The sequence below is a fragment of the Ranitomeya imitator genome, chromosome 2 (genome assembly GCF_032444005.1).
Source record: "Ranitomeya imitator isolate aRanImi1 chromosome 2, aRanImi1.pri, whole genome shotgun sequence".
NCBI classification, from domain to species: Eukaryota; Metazoa; Chordata; class Amphibia; order Anura; family Dendrobatidae; genus Ranitomeya; species Ranitomeya imitator.
Genome location: NC_091283.1, coordinates 171510065 through 171524206, shown reverse-complemented (window position 1 = coordinate 171524206; position 14142 = coordinate 171510065). Strand labels below are relative to the sequence as shown.

At 42.9% G+C, this 14142-nt stretch overlaps 2 protein-coding genes across 2 annotated transcripts in view; both read right to left on the bottom strand.

The window, feature by feature from the left end:
* Positions 1-1896, bottom strand: part of LOC138662406 (collagen alpha-2(I) chain-like) — a 554904-nt gene extending 553008 nt beyond the window's left edge. Inside the window, exon 1 of the mRNA XM_069747980.1 lies at positions 1430-1896. Within this exon, the coding sequence (XP_069604081.1) occupies positions 1430-1547 (118 nt within the window). The 5' untranslated portion in view covers positions 1548-1896. The remainder of the gene's footprint in view (positions 1-1429) is intronic.
* Positions 1897-8631: 6735 nt separating this feature from the next.
* Positions 8632-14142, bottom strand: part of CACNA1B (calcium voltage-gated channel subunit alpha1 B) — a 467134-nt gene continuing 461623 nt past the window's right edge. Inside the window, exon 46 of the mRNA XM_069747979.1 lies at positions 8632-12648. Coding sequence (XP_069604080.1) covers positions 12124-12648 — 525 coding nt within the window. The 3' untranslated portion in view covers positions 8632-12123. The remainder of the gene's footprint in view (positions 12649-14142) is intronic.

Here is a 14142-nt window from a genome sequence, read left to right as displayed (position 1 = left end):
ATAATGATACTAATACTTGGGGTAGAGGATAACAAAGCACTAACAATTGGGGTACAGGATAATGGCACTAATACTTGGGGTAGAGGATAACAAAGCACTAACAATTGGGGTACAGGATAAGAAAACACTAACTTTTGGGGTACAACATAATGGCATTAATACTTGGGGTACAGGATAAATCACTAACACTTGGGTAAAGCATAATGATACTAATACTTGGGGTAGAGGATAAAGCACTGACACTTGGGGTACGGGATAAGGACGTACTAACACTTGGGGTACAGCATAATGGCACTAATACTTGTGGTAGAGGATAACAATGCACTAACACTTGGGGTGCAGGATAACAAAGCACTGACATTTGGGGTACAGGATAAGGGCACTAATACTTGGGGTAGAGGATAACAATGCACTAACACTTGAGGTACAGGATAAGGATGTACTAACACTTGGGGTACAGGATAAGGGCACTAATACTTGGGGTACAGCATAATGATACTAATACTTGGGGTATAGGATAACAATGCACTGACACTTGGGATACAGGATAAGGATGCACTAACACTTGGGGTACAGGATAAGGGCACTAATACTTGGGGTACAGCATAATGATACTAGTACTTGGGGTATAGGATAACAATGCACTGACACTTGAGGTACAGGATAAGGACGCACTAACACTTGGGGTACAGGATAAGGGCACTAATACTTGGGGTACAGCATAATGATAATAATACTTGGGGTACAGGATAACCATGCACTGACACTTGGGGCACAGGATAAGGACACACTAACACTTGGGGTAGAGGATAACAATGCACTGACACTTGAGGTACAGCATAATGGCACTAATACTTGGGGTACAGCATAATGGCACTAATACTTGGGGTACAGGATAACAATGCACTGACACTTGGGGTACAGGATAACAATGCACTGACACTTGGGGTACAGGATAACCATGCACTGACACTTGGGGCACAGGATAAGGACACACTAACACTTGGGGTACAGTGACACTTGAATCCTGATTGACATAATCCATAATAATATTTTATGACTCTAACATTTGTACCTTTAGAAATCTTGAGCCGTTTACAATAGCCATGGTTTTTTTTTGCATGTAGACTTTCACAATGTTTTGGGATAACCTTTCTTTATGATTTTCAGTGGATGGTTGTGACACCTGAAATCCTTACCTGTCCCTCACAGCATGCAGTATGTCTTGGATCAGTCTGAGTGTGGGAATGTGGCATCAGTCAGGGTGAATATTCTATCCCAGAACATCTTACATTAGTTCAACACTTTGCAAATGTAATAAAATTAATGCTTAATGTGCCCAATATGCCATCTCCCTCCAGCAATAGCATCACAACCTCTAGAAAAGTCACCACATAGCTCGTTTCTGATCCTTATTATCATTTCTTACCTGCCATTTGCCCAGATCCTGCATCCCAAGTGTCTTCGGGCTCCAAGGAAGCAACGCAGCCCAGCGCCAAAAGGAATAGCAGTGGTGCCAGCTGGCAGTGCCCCCTGGCCATGTCCATAGTCCTTATTACTGGTAGGAAAATGCATCCAGCTTCTGCCCTTGTTCACTGGTTAAGCATCAGAGTTCATGTAATATCCACAGCTATATGGTCCTTTCTATAATATTCTCTGTCTTTTCTCTATCTCCATTCTAGATTAAACAGATTTCCTATATCCCTTATTATGCAGCACCCCAAAAAAGGTTAGGATTCAGTACCTCCACTATTGCAATCCTGTCCATCTATCTAGACCTTTCATAAGGATGCATCTCAAAAGTCTAGGGTCCTTATGCTTTAATATAGTGGTAGTGGGGGTTTAGTCCTTATATTTTCTCTGGTGAGAAGCAGAGACCCCAAGTCCAGCATCACATTCTTCTCTGCAGAGCAATTCTGGGACTGCAGTCCATTCTCAGCTGCACAGACTTAGATACACCCACTGAGGGGCTTAGCTATTCAGGAGGGGGCTGGAGACAACCCCCTTCCTCAAATTGCCAATGTGCAGGTGGAGGGGAGGTGGGAACCACCTGTACAGTAGTGAACCAGTGGGTACATTTAGGAAAGGGGTATAATGTCTAATAGGGTCCAGCTGTGTAATAGGGGGGCATACAGTAAAGGACAATAATGGATTCTTCAGAAAATTTGGGATATTTTGTAGACATTGTGCAGTGTATTGGGATTTTACTTCCTGTGAGTGTCAGTTTCTGCAGATTTGTGTAACGGAGAAATGTGAACACTGATTTGTGGTTGGTAACGGCATACCCAGCCGACTATGTGACACCAGAGATGCTGACACCGTAGATCATGTTACATCCGACATTTCACAAAACACTGTATACCCCTTAAACAAAGCAAAATCACTAGCACATTATAAACCATTGAGTCTTCTTCCAATCCCAGTAGGAGCTCTATTTGTAGATAATAGAATAGAATTGTAAACTTTCAGCCACAGCTGCACTGCTATTACAGCATGCAATGTGTAATGCTTCATCTCTCCTCCGGAGGCGCTGCAGGAGAACTGAGCATCTGTTGCTGTGTTCCTCCACAGATTACACGTGATCAGTGGGGTGCAAGCAGTGAACGATTTTCTGGGGACTTTTTGCAGCTCCTGTCTTAGCTATTGACAGTTTCTTTTGCAAGAATAGCAGGGATCAAACCTGGGTTATATTTAATCAGGTCAGTAATTTTAGTGGGCATTATGTAATGCTAAGGAAATTTAAACGTTTTCTGGGTTCCCCCACACATAACATTTGACTTTCCGTGGACACAGGAAAAAAAGCAGCAAAGGAGATAATCACTATCAAATTCAATCTAATCCACAAATGATAAAAAGCATAACATTGTTATTGTTAACGTTGCATGTCAAAAGATCAGCTTTACTTTTTCAATTTTGATTTTCCCACAGGTTAGATGACTGGGTATATATATTTTGGGGTGTTTTCTTAGTGTCCGGATGCAAATAGCAGAGTCATTGCAGCACTTATTAGAGGTAGACCTATGGGAGGTCGAGCAGTGGTGTCCATTATCAGGGTGCAATTGCTGTCCTGGTTGTAGATCTGACAAGAACAGGGACCAGGGATCTATAGAAGTAAGGCGTCCAGGGGAAAGTCTGGGCATATGTAATGGATTGCACATTATAGACTTTTTGGTTATGTATCCAGAAGTGTTTCTGGTTTGTGCATATTGCAGCCTTTTATAGGAGAAGCATAGTTACTGGGAAGTATAATTGCTGGAAAGGTGCTCCTGAATCAGTCTTGATGGTGCCCAATGCTGTGCCCCAAAGTGTTCCGTAAGTTTAGCATGGGTCTTGGAATGGCGCTGTCATGGTGCTCAATGCTGTGCCCCAAAGCGTTCCATAAGTTTAACACGAGTGCTGGAATGGTACTGTGATGGTGCCCAATGCTGTGCCCCAAATGTTCTTTGAGTTTAGCATGGGTGTTGGAATGGGATTGTAATGGTGCCTAACGCTGTGCCCAAAAGCGTTCCATAAGTTTAGCATGTGTGCTGGAATGGCACTCCTGATGGTGCCCAATGCTGTGCCCCAAAGCATTCCATACATTTAACATGAGTGCTGGAATGATACTGTCATGGTGCCCAATGCTGTGTCCAAAAGCGTTCTATATGTTTAGCATGTGTGCTGGAATGGTACTGTGATGGTGCCCAATGCTGTGCCCCAAATGTTCTGTAAGTTTAGCGTGTGTGCTGGAATGGCACTCTTGATGGTGCCCAATGCTGTGCCCCAAAGCGTTCCATAAGTTTAACATGAGTGCAGGAATGGTACTGTGATGATGCCCAATGCTGTGCCCAAAAGCGTTCCATAAGTTTAGCATGTGTGCTGGAATGGCACTCCTGATGGTTCCCAATGCTGTGCCCCAAAGCATTCCATACGTTTAACATGAGTGCTGGAATGATACTGTGATGGTGCCCAATGCTGTGTCCAAAAGCGTTCTATAAGTTTAGCATGTGTGCTGGAATGGCACTCTTGATGGTGCCCAATGCTGTGCCCCAAAGCGTTCCATAAGTTTAACATGAGTGCAGGAATGGTACTGTGATGGTGCCCAATGCTGTGCCCCAAATGTTATTATTATTATTATACATTTTTATAGCGCCATTTATTCCATGGCGCTTTACATGTGAATACGAGGCAAATATAGACAAATACATTAAACATGAGCAGATAACAGGCACACGGGTACATAAGGAGGGAGGACCCTGCCCGCGAGGGCTCACAGTCTGCAGGGGATGGGTGATGAAACACTAGGAGAGGGTAGGGCAGGTTGCGCGGCGGTTCAGTAACTTCAGGATCACTGCAGGCTGTAGGCTTGTCGGAAGAGGTGGGTCTTCAGGTTCTTTTTGAAGGTTTCTATGGTAGGCGAGAGTCTGATGTGTTGGGGTAGAGAGTTCCAGAGTATGGGGCAAGCACGGGAGAAGTCTTGGATGCGGTTGTGGGAAGAAGAGATGAGAGGGGAGTAGAGAAGGAGGTCTTGAGAGGATCGGAGGTTGCGTGTAGGTAGGTACCGGGAGACCATGTCACAGATGTATGGAGGAGACAGGTTGTGGATGGCTTTGTATGTCATTGTGAGGGTTTTGAACTGGAGTCTCTGGGCGATAGGAAGCCACTGAAGGGCTTGACATAGGGGAGAGGCTGGGGAATAGCGGGGAGACAGGTAGATTAGTCGGGTAGCAGAGTGTAGGATGGATTGGAGCGGTGCCAGAGTGCTAGAGGGGAGTCCAGAGAGTAGGAGGTTGCAGTAGTCGAGGCGGGAGATAAGGGCATGCACTAGCGTTTTTGCGGTGTTGCGGTCAAGGAAAGCACGGATCCGGGAAATATTTTTGAGTTTGAGATGGCAGGAGGAGGCAAGGGCTTGGATATGTGGCTTGAAAGAGAGGGCAGAGTCGAGGATCACCCCGAGGCACCGGGCGTGTGGGACTGGGGAAAGTGAGCAGCCATTGACATTGATGGATAGGTCTGGTGGAGGGGTAGAGTGAGATGGGGGAAAGATGATGAATTCTGTTTTGTCCATGTTCAGTTGTAGAAAGTGAGCAGAAAAGAAGGCAGAAATAGCAGACAGACAGTGCAGGATTTTGGTAAGTAAGGAGGTGAGGTCAGGTCCGGATAGGTAGATCTGCTTGTCATCAGCGTAGAAATGGTACTGCATACCGTGGGATTCTATGAGCTGTCCCAGGCCGAAAGTGTAGATGGAGAAGAGTAGGGGTCCTGTTCTGTAAGTTTAGTGGGGTGTTGGAATGGTGCTGTGATGGTGCCCATTGCTGTGCCCCAAAGTGTTCCATAAGTTTAGCATGGGTGCTGGAATGGCGCTCACAGTGGTGTTCACAATAATGCAATGTACTTATTTTTGCTTTACTGCCAGAGGAACATACTAGTCACTATCATCCCCTGATGAGTAATGTGCTTTATATGAGCTGCAAAGAGAGGTGGGGGAATGAAAGTCACTCATTTCTGAGCAAAAGTAGTCAAACTTTCAAGCCCTTTCCTGCAATGGACGAGAAAAACTAAAAATATGCCCTACATCAAAACTGCTTCCTATAAATCTTTCCAATGTTGAGAAGAACAGAGCTTTTCTATGGAGAAAAATGTAAGTCTGAACTGGAAGGAGAAATTTCATGTCTGAGTGGATTTCCATCAGGTAGAACATGGACAACGTGTAAACCCAAATTTACAAAGAACAGATAAAACAATGCCTAAAACAAGACGCCACACTTCTTATTTATTTGCCAAGTTTTATTTAAGTTCAAGGACTTTTTTGTTTCTTACAAAATTGGTAATTGTAGAATCGATGTCACAATCTGGTGTCTGGGCTGATTAGTTATGATTCAGACAACAGACTATTCAACTTCTAGATGTGTTGAAGGGAAAAAAAGTTGTGTCCAATTTTCAAAATGTTGTTTGTTTTTTTGTTTTTTTTCTTTCATAGAAATTTTTTTTTTGCAACAAACCCCCAATTATTATCAAATATAAATAAAAATAAACAACAGATGCGTACATCGTATCAAAAAGAGTACGAAGAGATGTTTAGCATTTTCCATGCAAGTAATGTTTTTTTTTGTTTTGTTTTTTTTTCCCGTTTCTTTTTTATATATATATAATTTAATATGTATATAGTTTACATGCAAACATTAATTTATGCAAGGTACGGCCAGTTCAGTCTGGTTTGGGATGCAAACAATTAAAGTGGAGGATATTTTTATTATGTTTTTTTTATAAGTGGCAACAACTCACAAAGTTAGTTCTGTTTTGGAGTGAGGTGCATTGTCTAGTATGGCTGACGTCATGCCAAAGTCAACAAAAAGACAACAGCGCCAGCCATTTCCAGCAGGAAGGGGGCCATTGCCCACCCAGATGCTGGTTTATCCCACTACAAATTAGTCTAACTTACATACAAACACCATAACAGTACAATATTTGATCATCTGTAGGGCAATAGAGGAATCAGTGTAAACCTGTCTCCACCTCTCCCGTCCTTTTTAAAGAAAAAGTTTTTTTTTTAAATCTTACAGCGAGTTCTGCAAAGCGGGCAATGACTTTACAGCAAACAACGTAAACTCGAATTAGATGACCTCAAACATCTCCTAAAATTGTGGACCCAAGAGCATTTGCCCGTTGATGTTGCTGCCGACAGCTCCATGAGATCTAAAGGAGAGGACTCTGATCAAAAATACAATTTCCTTGCCCTGGAGGACCCTACATCTTTTCATCCACGTAGAAGTATACATTCAGTCAAATATATCAGAGACCATAGAAGCCGCTAATATACAAAAGAGCAATAACTCTGGGCTACCAATTTTTTATTTTGCAAAATGCTCCCTTGATCTGCAACTTAATGAATTACCCCTACTGGATGTATTCTTGTCAATGTGCTTTCATACATAGCTGCCAGCTTAAATTGAAATTTTAAAGACCTCCAAGAAAGCGTAAAATAATTTTTGATGCAAAGATAAGAAAAGGGAGGTTGGTGAAATATGCCGGCAATTTTTGTTATATACCGTACCATACACATCACCTAAAAGTATGTCAACCGGTTTCGAGTCGGATGTGATATTAAAAAAGAGGTTTTGCAACACATAGACTTATTACTAAAGTGCGTGCATTGTGAGATATAACTGTGCTTCGACCCAAAGGGTGAGTCACCTGAATTACCCATTATCAACCACTGATCTCCTCGAACCCTTCCCCCGCCCAACCCCAAAGTCCTTCGCCTTCATATCACAGGCCATGTTGACAGCTATGTCTAAGCACAGCCTAAACAAGAGTCATATTAACCCCCATCATGCTCAATGCCTCACATACAGCTCTGAAAAAAAACAAACACATTTTACAGCCCAACAGGGAAAGTATGGACCAGGTGTGTGAGTATATGGATGAGGGCAAAGGCCATATATTCCAGCATATAAAACAACAATGTCCCAATTCCTCGCAGGTTGACTGACATTTTCATGCTGCAAGCGCAAAATGCTTTTTTTTTGTTCATCTCAAGTCTTTTTTTTTTATTATATATATTTTTTACAAAAATGAAAGTTGTGCCTGTTTAATCTTCGTCATATGGAACAAAAAGAAGAAAAGAAACATACAAAAGATTTGGTCGCATTTATCCATAAGCCTTGAAATGGTAAAGTCCAACAAACAAAGCTTATAGTGTTGGATGAAAAGGTGAATTTCTTGGCATCTGCTGATTCGATTCTTGCATAGCCCAGTGGGGAGAAATTCCCTTCTTTTTTCCGCATGCAGATTCACCATCTTTTATAATGGGAGCTTTGGATCTGTCAGTAGTACAGGGTTGGCTCGAATCAACCCCTATCGCAAAATTCAAACGGACACCTATCAAAACTCTATACATGTATGTACGATTGGTGTATATTGTGTTTTCTGTCCTGCTCTGATCAACATTATATTTTGGTCAAACACCATTGAAATGATGTAATAACCCAACCCTTAAAAGTTTGCCCAACCAATGGAGTATGTACCAAGGCACCAGCCCATTCACTTACTATGGGGCCGGTGTAAAGAGGCGGCCCAGCCCTGGTTGTACCATCCCCCTTGCTATATTGGGTTGCAAGAACCAAGGCAGGATCCCCTGTACGGAGGAACTGCATTGTCAGCTTGCAAGAGGGTGGGATATTGGGCCAAGTCAACAAACCCCAGGACCTCCTGTCCCAGATGGCACCATATTGCAGGTGACCTTCTTTTCTTTATATGCTATTGAGCTGAGCAGTAGGGGAGGGTTGGGGTTGATGCAGGCGGAAAACAGCATGGTCTCTAGTATATATATTTATATATACATCTATCCTCATCTCTATATTACAAAAAATAATCCTTCATACTAATATCTAACGCTGCAAATATTAATCCCGTATAATAGACAACAATTTGCAATTTTTGCAATTGATGTCACAAGCCCTTTCCAGGTTAAATGAGTTTTTACAGTCATGCAGATATGTTGAGAATGAAATGCTGGGGTAATTTTACGAAACACCGTTACATCTGAGCTTTTCCAAAAAGAGACCAGGTGACACGTTGCTGATGTGTTTCTGCCGTCCCCCCATAATATAGATAAAATACAAATATACGTTTTATAGAAATATCTGATCTCCAGCGCTGAAAAAAAACAGAGCTGCAAGAGAAAAAAGATGGAAGTCCAGCGACCACTGAAAAACGTGTTACAGTGATAAAAACCTTATACTAGTGTGTAGTTTATAGGACCAGACACATATACAGTACGAGTCTATAAGTGACGCAACGAGAAGGAGAGAACCCGCTCCAGGCTTCATGCCTGTACAATTAACAAAGGTCTATTGGGGCCACAGTTCATTTGCTTGTCTGTAGATGATTCCTTTGATGTGTGCTAATTTTTGATGAATCTGCATCTTGAAGGGATTGTCTGGATTAGAAAACCTAGAATGTTACAGTTCATTCAAGAAGCTCTGGCTAGGAGGACCTGTCCATGTGTAACATTGACAGACCATTGAGTTATATCCTTAATACATAATGCTTAACTTTACCTCTGGGGTGCTACAGGAAAATACACACTTTCCTTACAGTACTAAGCAGTGGAGCAACCTATCAACTTATCATTTGGGGACTTGTTGCATTTATACAAACAGAAAACTCTATATTCGGTATAACCACAATAGATGAAGTCACTAAACATCTAAAGCATTGTTCTCCAACTGTGGTTCTCCAGCTGCTACCAAACCATAACTCTAATTACAAATCTGTGTAATGCTTCATTGCATCTCTGGGGGTACTCTAGGGAAATTAAACACTTGTTGCCAGGTTCCCAGATAATCACAATTGATCGTTAGGTTCTCCTGATGGGAAGCCCGCCATCCTTATAGTTGAAGTTTTGCAACAGCTAAAGACCACCAAATTAGAGAGTGATCATTGGCATAGATACTGTACACGTTTTTTTCTGTACTAGGCTATGTGACAAAACGATTGGGGAGATGAGAGGATGTGCTTATACAATGAAATGGAAGAAAAAAAAGTCGCCCTTTTCACAATACAAATATCCATAAAATGCAGGCACTTAGCAGTGAAATGACGTACAGTGCGACTTTTGCAAATATTGCATGGTAAATGGTGATCGGCCCTTTATATCTGCTCTATAGCGTATCATCGCTCTAGCTAACCTGTCTGACTTCTGTAGTATATATTGTGCTAGACAATTAATCTAGTATATGTAAATCCATATAATCTTTCCACAAGGTGATATATATATATACCATCCAAAAAACCCAATCCAGAACAACTAAAAATCTGCAAAAATATATTGTAGAACTTGCTGGGGAACCTGTAAGTCTGAGGGGCCTCTGTACGTCAACCTCTCTTTAAAACTTGATGCAGTAAAGCAAGACTTCCTGCAGTCCCCTTACAGTAAAGCAAGACTTTCCATGGTCCTCTTTTAGTAAAACAAGACTTCCTGTGGTCCCCTTGCAGTAAAGCAAGACTTCCTGTGGTCCTCTTGCAGTAAAGCAAGACTTTCCATGGTTCTCTTTTAGTAATACAAGACTTCTTGTGATCCCCTTGCAGTAAAGCAAGACATCCTGTGGTCCCTTTGCAGTAAAGCAAGACTTCCTGTGGTCCCCTTGCAGTAAAGCAAGACTTCCTGTGGTCCCCTTATCTACGTTCTACCTGGTATGAAATCCTAAAGTCCCTCTCACTGACGTTTATATCATGCCTGGAAATGTCTTTGGAAAATCAGCTTTGCCCTTTAAAATAGATTACTAATGTGATATATTATATGCACAGAATAGATACAATGTAACCCCCACGTCGTGCCCTCTGTATATCTCATATCGTTTTGTGCTTTCCATTTGGATCATATGCTACATGTGAATATAAAAAGGCCACATAGCGCTATCAGCATCTGTCCCGGACTCACAGAGTGCCTTATTGCCATAGGGCAAGCTCGATGACTGTGGTTCACTGGGCACTGAATGATTGGCACAGTGTTGCCTGCAGCTCTACGCAATGCAATGCATTTGGCACTAGGACGAACAACATGTTGCCTTTTAACATTGTATGGCACAGGAAAAAAAAGATTTAAAAAATGCCCTGCCGGCACGGCTACACGTCTTCTACAGACAAGTTATACAATCATCTGTAGCACTTGGTGCTATGAAGATAGAAAATGGTAAGGAAATAGAGACTCTTGGGTGAGAGGGGATTGCTCAGTGCAAAACATGACCATTTTCGTAGACGGTATATGATATAAACAAATATGAAGACTTTGGGAACGAGCGTCTATTAATTGGCTCCCTGTTACAAGTTTTTAAATACATTTTTTTAAAAAAGAAAAAGGAATAAAATTGTTAAGAACACACATTAGTGCAACTTCGTTGACCAAATCATGTGCAAAGTAACACACACTAACCGATAGCATGCATGCTCAGACCTGTGCATTACCATAATCTAGGCTATGCTGAGGATAGGAAAGGCTTACTGGTGAGATTCAGGACAGAGAACAGATAGGTGCCAATGGAGTTCCCCAACTTGTTAGCGTGATTCAATGGGGACGCCACTTACACTGGTAAAAAAAACAAACAAAACATTTCATCGGTAGCGTACACACAGACATACGAAAACACAAACTTCTCAAACGGGTTTCTGAACGTTCATTTTCTAGCAGTTAAGGTAACGGTCACTCCGACATGACAGAATTCCCGTAAAAGATAGACTACTGTTATTTGTAGACAAATGTTGAACCTTGGTGGGTTCCTCGTTAGATTTGACATGCCACTGAGCCAGGGTATGACGTTACAGCATTATCATCTTGAGTGGACTCCTCGACCAACCAACAACGTTTTTTTTTTCTGCTACACATGTCATGCTTGAAATTACTAATTCTTACAAAAAAAGTCTACTGTGGGATCACCACTGCTGTAGAGAGCAAGAAAAAGTAGAGGTGTACAAAGAAGAACAAAACCATACAATGTATTGGGTCATGGCTACTGATGGAAATTTGGGAGTAGCTCATATGTCCTCCACTGAAGTGGAGTGGTACACTTGTGAGAATGGGGAAAAAAAGTTGGATGATGAGATGTTGAGCGAGTGAGCTGTAACTTCCCATGAACTCTTGGAGGATGGCGCAGGAAGGTGAAGGGCTTGACAATCACTCTCCTGTCTCCTTTTAAGTTTATATAAATAAAAAAAGGCAACCTCAATACTCTGTGGTCCTACTCCTCATTTACACTTATATCCTTCATTCTTTCCCGTTTTTTCATACTTTTCATCTTCCGATTTACGAAGAAATAGGCATCTTAACACTCCCCAAAAGGAAGACTCAAAATTACAATGCCAGGACAAGTTTTAACGGAGACCTGCTCTGGAGTTACTGCCCGTTCCTCGTTTCTTCCTTAAATTTGTTCCAGTGTATCCATGTTTTTTTTTCTTAAGGTTCCCTAAGATGGCTGCCTCCGCTCTCCCGTGACGTGCTCTGATGTCACGGCGATCCGCCAGCTGATGATAAAACTCATCAGTAGTTACTCAAACAAGTGGCCCAACTCCAGCCCGTGGGCTTCTCTCACTTCGGCTTTCCTTGGAAGCGGGGATGGGCATGGGAAAGTGTTTTGAGTCCCTTTGCTAGCACCAGTCATCCTCGTCTGCTTCATGGTAATAGCTTCGTACTCTGGGAGCTGAACCAGACCCTGTACTGAGCCCTAAGGCGTAGTGATATCCATTGGGAACCCTGCAGAGCTGGTGGGAATGGGAGGTAAGGGAGGACACGTAGGAAGTTCGAGAGGAACGTCCAGAGTTGCTAGCCAATGCCTCCTCAAAGGTTAATGTGTCCTCTGGCATCGGACAGTAGCTGTCTGAATCTGCTCTTGGCCCTAGGTAAGGGTCAGAACCGATACGTGTGACTGTGCAAGCAGAGGGGCTTGGAGAGTCGCTGTACATCAAGGTGTTGTGCTCTGATAAGCCCCGGCTGAGTCTTCCGGGAGAGTAACTTGGTCCTCCAAAGTGCACAGGGGAGGAAAGAGCTGTCCGGTAGGTTACACTGGGCCGGGGAGTAAGAGGAGTCTGGGGTAGCTGTCTCCGGACTGCCCGGCATGGGGTGCTAGCACCGGAGCTGGTCAAACGTGGACTTCCATTGGCCGAACCGCTGCCCTAGAGTGAAAGGGTGAGAAAGCACATCAAAACAGCACAGGAACACATGATGGCAGCACAACACAAAAAACAAGTCAAGAAATCGCCAAATAAACAATGGACGTGGACATTGATTGAGATTAACCATCATATAGATACATGGAGCAAATGGCATCAGAAGGGAAATAAATTAGTAAAACAAGGGTATTGAGCCATGATTAACCACACAAAGCACAAGGAGGCCAAAAAGTGGACAGAGACGCCAATTTGGAAAAATAAAGAAGTAATGGTGTGAAAAAAAGAGAAAAAGGAGAGTTTAGTGACGAAAAAGACACAATCCTGAGGCAACAGCTTTAGAAAACGACATGAATCACGGGTCATACCTACACAGAGCGAACCTTGATTCTCTATAACTTTCTCTCTTACTACATCCACATTAATCCTCTGTCCTGCACTTCCTTGAGAACAGTGGTAATTTTCAGCTGAGATTATGTATCCTGAATCCATATAGTGACACGTTATCCATATGGCCAAATATTAAATTCATATTTTAGTAGGAGATGTGACCATAGCTCCACAATGAAGGGTGATAAGTTCAGAAGTGTGAAGACTGGTGTACAACCCACCCTTTATGCTACACCATATATACAGTACGTATGATGTGAATGGCTGTTTTGCTTAGACATTTGCAATTACTGTACTGTATTATACAGCTCTGGCAAAAATTAAGAGACCACCACATCAAATTTCTGTCATCTCCAGACCTGAACCCCATTGAAAACCTCTGGAATGTAATCAAGAGGATGATGGATAGTCACAAGCCATCAAACAAAGAAGAACTGCTTACATTTTTGTCAGAAGCAGTGTGAAAGACTGGTGGAAAGCATGCCATGACGCATGAAAGCTGTGATTAAAAATCAAGAAAGGCCGTACTGGGCCCCCGGCCATAAGGGGAGGCCGACATGACAGGGTGACGTGGGAAGATAGGGAGCTGACAGGGCTATGGGGTTTTTAGGTTTTATCCCTAATGGGGTTAATATTACATGCTGGGAGAGGTAATGGGTTCAGTTATAGAAGAAGGAGGGGTAGGAGGAGGAGTTACAGGGGGGACATTGTAAGAGGCGGCAGACATCTTGTAACAACCCTGCTGGCATCACTGCATGGCCTCCCACCCCCCACCTGCATTTCACGCAAACTCTCTTACTTCTTTGGGCCATGTTGTAACTTCTCTCTGCTGCCAGCTCCATGCTGTGTGCCTCATGTCTGCTGCTAGCTCTGTGCATGCTGTCTGTGTGCATAAGGGGGCGGCACCGGCAACTCCTGTGTCTTATTGAGACTGTGTGCACCTTGCTAAGGTGTCCCCAGCCTATTGCCATGAGAGGCTTCCTGTATTTAAGACATCCCCACTCATTGGTGGGGGCCTGTGCAACTTACTCCCTCAGTCAGTTCTTAGCTGCTGAGGTGCCAGGCCCTGTCTCTGTGACTCTTGTGTCTGCCACCCAGGGGGGCGTTGTA